This window comes from Ailuropoda melanoleuca, chromosome 4 (assembly GCF_002007445.2).
Source record: "Ailuropoda melanoleuca isolate Jingjing chromosome 4, ASM200744v2, whole genome shotgun sequence".
NCBI classification, from domain to species: Eukaryota; Metazoa; Chordata; class Mammalia; order Carnivora; family Ursidae; genus Ailuropoda; species Ailuropoda melanoleuca.
The window spans coordinates 10,095,773-10,102,169 of record NC_048221.1 but is presented as its reverse complement, the minus strand read 5'-3'; the positions used below and the strand labels follow the sequence as shown (position 1 = coordinate 10,102,169).

Here is a 6,397-nt window from a genome sequence, read left to right as displayed (position 1 = left end):
GGCCAGTGATGGGTATTAAGGAGGGCACATATTGCATGGAGCACTGGGTGTTATACGCAAGTAATGAATCATGGAACGTTACATTCAAAAACTTGGGATGTACTGTATGGTGACTAACATAATAGAATAAAAAATTATTATTTAATATATATATATATATTTGTAGTAATTCTTCAAATTGGGATAATGGGAAGAGAATATGGAGTTGAAGGCCCTTCCTACATCTCAGTCTTTCCAAGATTTGATTTTTTAATCTTCAAAGTAGAAGGAGTCATAACACCTACATCTCAGGGGCACCTGGGTGGCTCAGTCACTCAAGTGTCTGCCTTCAGCTTGGGTACTGATTCCAAGGTCCTGGGATCGAGCCCTGCATGGGGCTCTCTGCTTGGTGGGGAGCCTCCTTCTCCCTCTCCCTCTGCCTCTCCCCACCCCACTCATGCTCTCCCTCTCTCCCTCACTCTCCCTCAAATAAATAAATAAAATCTTAACAAAAAAAAAAGCAAACCAAGTGTGAGCCACCCTGGGGCATCATCTGCTGCACACTAAAGTTGTTCAGTGTGATAAGCATATGGTACTCAAGCAATCGCTTAGTGAAGTGTTCCGAGAGCAATGCCTGATCTTACCATGCTGGGTTGGGAGGTATCAGACATGACCTTGCTGGACAGTGTGTATTTCTCAGACTCGGCTCTTGTTTTCCTGATCGCTTTGAGCCATTTCCCATATTGCTCCCGCACCTGCAGAGGAAATGTATGTTCTGGATCAGCACACTGACAGGAGTGAGGACAGGAAGGGTCCTGGGTGGGAGTTAGGCAGTGGTACCTGCTGGCTGAGGAGGCAGTACACCAGGAAGAGGAAGACGCCCTGCAGGCTGTTGACGATGGTGAAGAGGTAAGCCATGACGTGGGCAGCTGGACCCACCTGCAGGACGCCCAAGCACCACGTGCAGCCCAGGATGAGGAGCTGAGCTGTGGCTTTAAATGTCAGCATCCTGGGTAGGAGGAGAAAGGAGGTTCGTGACACACCTGGGGCAACACGATGACAACCATTCTCCTCTCTACCCTATGGATTCCTCTTCCTTCCCCTGTTGGTGATGAGTTCTCAGACTGAATTGTGATCAGCTTTGATCTTTACTGTCTGTGAGCCCCTAGAGAAAAAATGTCACGAGAGACCAGGGTGGAGTTTTTATTCATATTGAGGAGGATAGGGATACTTCATAATGTAAGTTTCAAAAATGTATGACGCTCCATGGAGATCCTGAATTTCATTCACCCAACATTAAAGAGGAGGAATTTTGCATCAGTCTCTGAGGTGGGACCTGGGTATTAAGAATAACAAAGGCAAGATTTCTATTTGCATTTGGAAAGGATAATAGGGACATGGAAGAAATAGCAAACATTTGCACAAAGGTTGCTGGAGCACAGGACTGCCCAAGCCTCCCAGAACATTTGACATTGACTACAATTTTCTCCACAGAAAGGAATGGAAGAGGGGTCAGAAGGAGCCTGAACTGAGGGTGGTGTGTGGAAGTATAGGCTGGGTTGTGAAAGCAATCACAGGTTTTTCTAAGTGCTTCATGGGAACATAATTTTTTCTGCGCATTTGTCATAGGATTGATGGCAAGAGTCCAAAGAATGTTTATTAACCAATGCCAATTCTTCCTGTTGCTGAGGGAGTTACAAACTGGGGTTAGAAATAGAACAGAGGCACTTGGGTGGCTCAGTCACTTAACATCTGAATCTTGATTTCAGCTCAGGTCATGATCTCAGTGTCATGGGACTGCTTAAGGTTCTCTCCCTCCCTCTCCTTCTGCCCTCCCCTTCCCCACCCTCTCTCTCTCTCTCTTTCTCTGAGGAAAAAAAAGGAATAAACAGAACATTTTGGCCAGGGTGTCAGCAGCACACCACTGAATCTGAGCCAGCTGCCATAGAAGGATAGCTGCACCTCTCTGCTCTAGGCCCCCTCAGCAGCCCCTAAGAAGAAGCATCAGGGTCACATGGCTTTGTCCTGAGAACCACACATGTCTGTGGGGCTGTCACTCTCTTCTCCATCCTACCTTGTGTTCTGGAGGGTGGATACGTCACTGTTGAGGGAAGACAGTTTGCTTTTCAAAATCCAGAGGGTCATCAGAACGAAAGCTAAATTGACCTTCAAGAAACCACAGAAGGTTTAGTGAATAAAATTTCATTCTGTGATCTGTATCCTGGCCTGTCCAACATCAATTCCACATTTAAGTTGTTTCCATATTGAGCAACCGTGTTAAAGTTTGTAGTTTTAGGAGCAATCTTAGAAAACCAAACAATGCCCTGACAATCCAGGGACATGCCTGCCCCTGTCACCCCCTTTAAAATTCTGCTCTTCTAATGACCCCCAGCTAAGCATCAAGGATGCTGTGATGTCATTACTCACAGAGAAGATGACACAGACTGGTCCAAGGAAGCTCCATAGAAATCTCTCACTTGGGTAGAGCCAGCAGCTGAGCAAGAGAGAGAATAAAAAATGCATTGGTCCTTAGGAATACAGAACTATTATATAAATTCATTCATTCGTTCTTCAACAATTTTAAGTGACTCTTTTTTTTATTATGTTCAGTTGGCCAGCATAGAGTATATCATAAGTTTTTGATGTAGTGCTCAACGATTCATTAGTTGCATATAACACCCAGTGCTCATCCCAACACGTGCCCTCCTTAATACCCATCACCTGGTTACCCTACCCTCCCACCCCCCTTCTTTCTGTAGCCCTATTTGTTTTCCAGAGTCCAGAGTCTCTCATGATTTGTCTCCCTCTCTGATTTCTTCCCATTCCATTTTCCCTCCCTTTCCCTGTGGTCCTCTGCTCTATCCCTTATGTTCCACATATGAGTGAAACTGTATGATAATTGTCTTTCTCTACCTGACTTATTTCACTTAGCATAATCCCCCCCAATTCCATCCATGTTAATGCAAATCTTTTGTGACAGGCTCTGTGGTTGCCTCTGAAGATACAGTGGTAAAGAAAGTAAACATGGTCTTAAAACCCACAAATCTCACGTGGAGTATGAGACACACAATTAGACATACTGTAACAATAAAACAAAAATGTGATGCTATGAGATGTATCATTGGATGTTAATGCTTAGTTTGGAGTCTCGGGGATTAGGATGGGTAAGGAAGATTCTCTAAGGAAACTATAATTTTAGCTGTGATATTAACAGTGAAGGATGTTACTGAGATAAACAGTGTGGAAGCAAAGAAGCCCACAAACATGTTAACAGATTTTGAGAGTCCTGTGAACCTAACATGATTTCAAGGGCTTTTCTTGCACAGTTCAATTGAATTTTTTTCCATTGGCTGCCAAAGCCATCAACTTAGTTTTACTGGGGGGCGGGGGTCTTAGCCTTTTATTTGTATTTTATTTTATTTTTATTTATTATGTTCGGTTTTTCATGGCTTTATTGAGATTTATTTTACAGACCATAAAATTCACCCATTTAAACCATACAGTTCAGTGATCTTTAGGGTATTTACAAAGTTGTGCAACCAGCACCAAAATCTAACTTTTGGACATTTTCAACTCCTCTAAGAGAAATTTCATTTACATTAGCAGTCATGTACTCCCACCTCCACACACTCCAGTCCCCACCCTCCCCCCAGGGCACCATTACTCTGCTTTCTCACTTGATGGATTTGTCTATTCTGAACATTTTACATAAGTGGTATCATGAGATATGTGGTCTTTCATGACTGGATTCTTTCATTTAGCATCAAGCTTTCAAAGTTCATCCACACTGCAGCACATTTTTATGGATGAGTTATATTCCTAGTCTTATTTTTTATTATGTTCAATTAGCCATGGCAAAATAATATTCTGCTGGATGGATATGTTACATTTTGTTTATCCATTCACCAATTGATAGGCATTCCGGTTGCTTCCAATATTGAATACTGCTACTATGAGGATTCATATACAAGTTTCTGTTTGAACATATGTTTCCATTTGTTTGGGGTATATACCTAGCATATGGTAGCTGTATATTGAACTTTGTGAAAAACTGTTAAACCATGTTCCCAAATGGTTGCACCATTTTACATTCCAACCAGCAATGTATGAGTGCTCCAAATTTTCCATATCCTTCCAAGCACTTTTTATTGCCAGTCTTTTTTAATCATCTCCACTAATGGGTACACAGTATTTTCTCACTGGTGGTTTTTGACTTGCATTTTCCTAATGACTAAGGTTGCTGAGCATCTTTTCATGTGCTAATTGGTCATTCACATATCTTTTTTGGGGAAATGTCTATTAAAATGTTTTGTCCATTTTTTCAGTTTTTTATTTCCTTAATTAATCTCTATGCCCCACATGGGGCTCAAACTCATGACCCTGAGATAAAAGAGTCACATGCTCTTCCAACTGATTAATTAAATTGAGTTATTTGTCTTTTGTTGTTAAGTTATTCGATTTAATTTTAACAACAGCACAAATCAGATTCTCTTATGATCACACGTTGGTAACTAATGCAGAGAGCTTAGGTCGATGACTGAAGGTTTTACTGATACACAGTGACAGAATTCACTTTTGATTCTACATTAGGATAAAGGAGAGAGTGGGCAGGGCATTTCAGAACAATAGAGAGTGTGGAAGGCCATTTCAGGACAACTGAAATATAGACTAAGAATAATGTAAGCAAGAGAGAACTGAAATGTCCAAGAAAGACACCCGGGAAGAGCTCAGTTGATGAAGGTGAGTGTAAGCTGTATGTTGTGGTTAGGAGTGCACGTCCTGGAAACTAACCTCCTGAATGGAGGAACCGCAGAACAAATTGAACATAGTCTATCCAAGAGAAACTACTACACCTCGCTAAGACTAGAGAGAAAGGAGGCTGGGATGGTTAGCATAGAGCTTGGTGGTGTCGCAGCCAAAAGTTGAGAGCACTGAAGACAATGGAGAGATCTGACTATTTTTGGAGCTCCACTAAAAGCATCATCATCACCCCCAGAACACAGCCAATATTTTTTTGTAACCCTGTAGTTACCTAACTCTTTATTCTCTAAATTTGGTGACTATTTGATTTGACTGAAAACTCATGGGGGAGAGGGGAGCCTATGCTAGGGCATTACCGATACAATAGCCAACTACTGTCACATCACCAGCTGTCAAGGCCTATGATTTCAAGTGGGATTAACAAGAACTTGTCCAGCAATTTAAAAGGAAATACTGGAGAACCAAAAGACCATAACAAATTTTGAAAACCTCTGAAACATTCCTCTAAGTCTAAGGATGCACAAGGATAATGCCTCACTCAAAAAAGGCATGGGATGCACCCCAATGTTTATAGCAGCAATGTCCACAACAGCAAAAAAATATGGGAAGAGCCCAATGTCCATAGACAGATGAATGGATAAAGAAGATAGGCAAAGCATTAAGAAAATCTTCTGAACAAGCATTGGGTGGCCATTAAATTATACTGACCCAGATGTAACCAACACCCTACAAGGATCACACACTGCAAGGAATGAACAATTTACAGAATTAGTCCAGGAAAGTCACTAAACAAACAAACAAACAAAACACCACAAACCAGAAACAGCAACATATCTTCGATGGTGGAGGAACATTATAACAGAAGTGTTACAATATATTATCTAAAATTTTGAGTTTTAACCAAAAATTTATGATATATCCAAAAAAAAACAGGAAAATGTGCAACATACAAAGGAAAAAAATCAGTCAAAAGAAAACATCTCTAAGGAACCACAGATTTCAAACTTTGTAGATAAAGTCTTTTAATCAGATATTATAAATACATTAAAAATACTAAAGCATGTCTAAAAAATTAAAGAAAAAACAATTACAGTGTTGTTGAATATGGATATGGATAAAGCAATAGATATTATGTATGGAACCAGATAGAAATTCTAGAGTTAAAAAATTCAATAACTGAAGTGAAAAATTCACCAGAAGGGCTCAACACAGATTGGAGCTGGTAAAAGAAAAAAAGTAATAAATTTGAATACAGGTCAATGGAAATTATTCACTAAGGAACAGAAAGAAAATAGAGTGAAGAAAAATGAACAGAACCTCAGAGATTTGTGGCACAGGACCAATCCATCAATATACACATAATTGGAGTCCCAGAAGAAGACGAAGTTAAAGGGAAGAAAAATACTTGAAGAATGAATAGCTAAAAATTCCCCAAATTTGAATAAAAATATCAATCTACACATCCAAGAAGCTCAATGAAGTACAACTGGAGTAAACTCAAAGAGATCCACACTGAAACACATCACAGACCTACTGACAAAGGACAAAGACAAAATCTTTAAAGTGTCAAGAGAAAATTGATTTTTCCTGTACAAGAGATCCTCAATGAGATTAACAAGAGACTTCTTGTCTGAGATTATGGAGGTCAAAAAGCAGT

At 40.3% G+C, this 6,397-nt stretch overlaps 1 protein-coding gene across 1 annotated transcript in view; it reads right to left on the bottom strand.

Annotated features, from left to right (window-relative positions):
• LOC117801864 (adhesion G protein-coupled receptor E2-like) overlaps positions 1 to 2,503 on the bottom strand; it is a 5,700-nt gene extending 3,197 nt beyond the window's left edge. The window contains exons 1-4 of the mRNA XM_034657921.1: positions 2,407 to 2,503; positions 2,054 to 2,145; positions 820 to 988; positions 624 to 734 (exon numbers count right to left, since the gene is read on the bottom strand). Coding sequence (XP_034513812.1) covers positions 624 to 734; positions 820 to 988; positions 2,054 to 2,145; positions 2,407 to 2,502 — 468 coding nt within the window. The 5' untranslated portion in view covers position 2,503. The remainder of the gene's footprint in view (positions 1 to 623; positions 735 to 819; positions 989 to 2,053; positions 2,146 to 2,406) is intronic.
• Between the last annotated feature and the right edge of the window lie 3,894 nt (positions 2,504 to 6,397).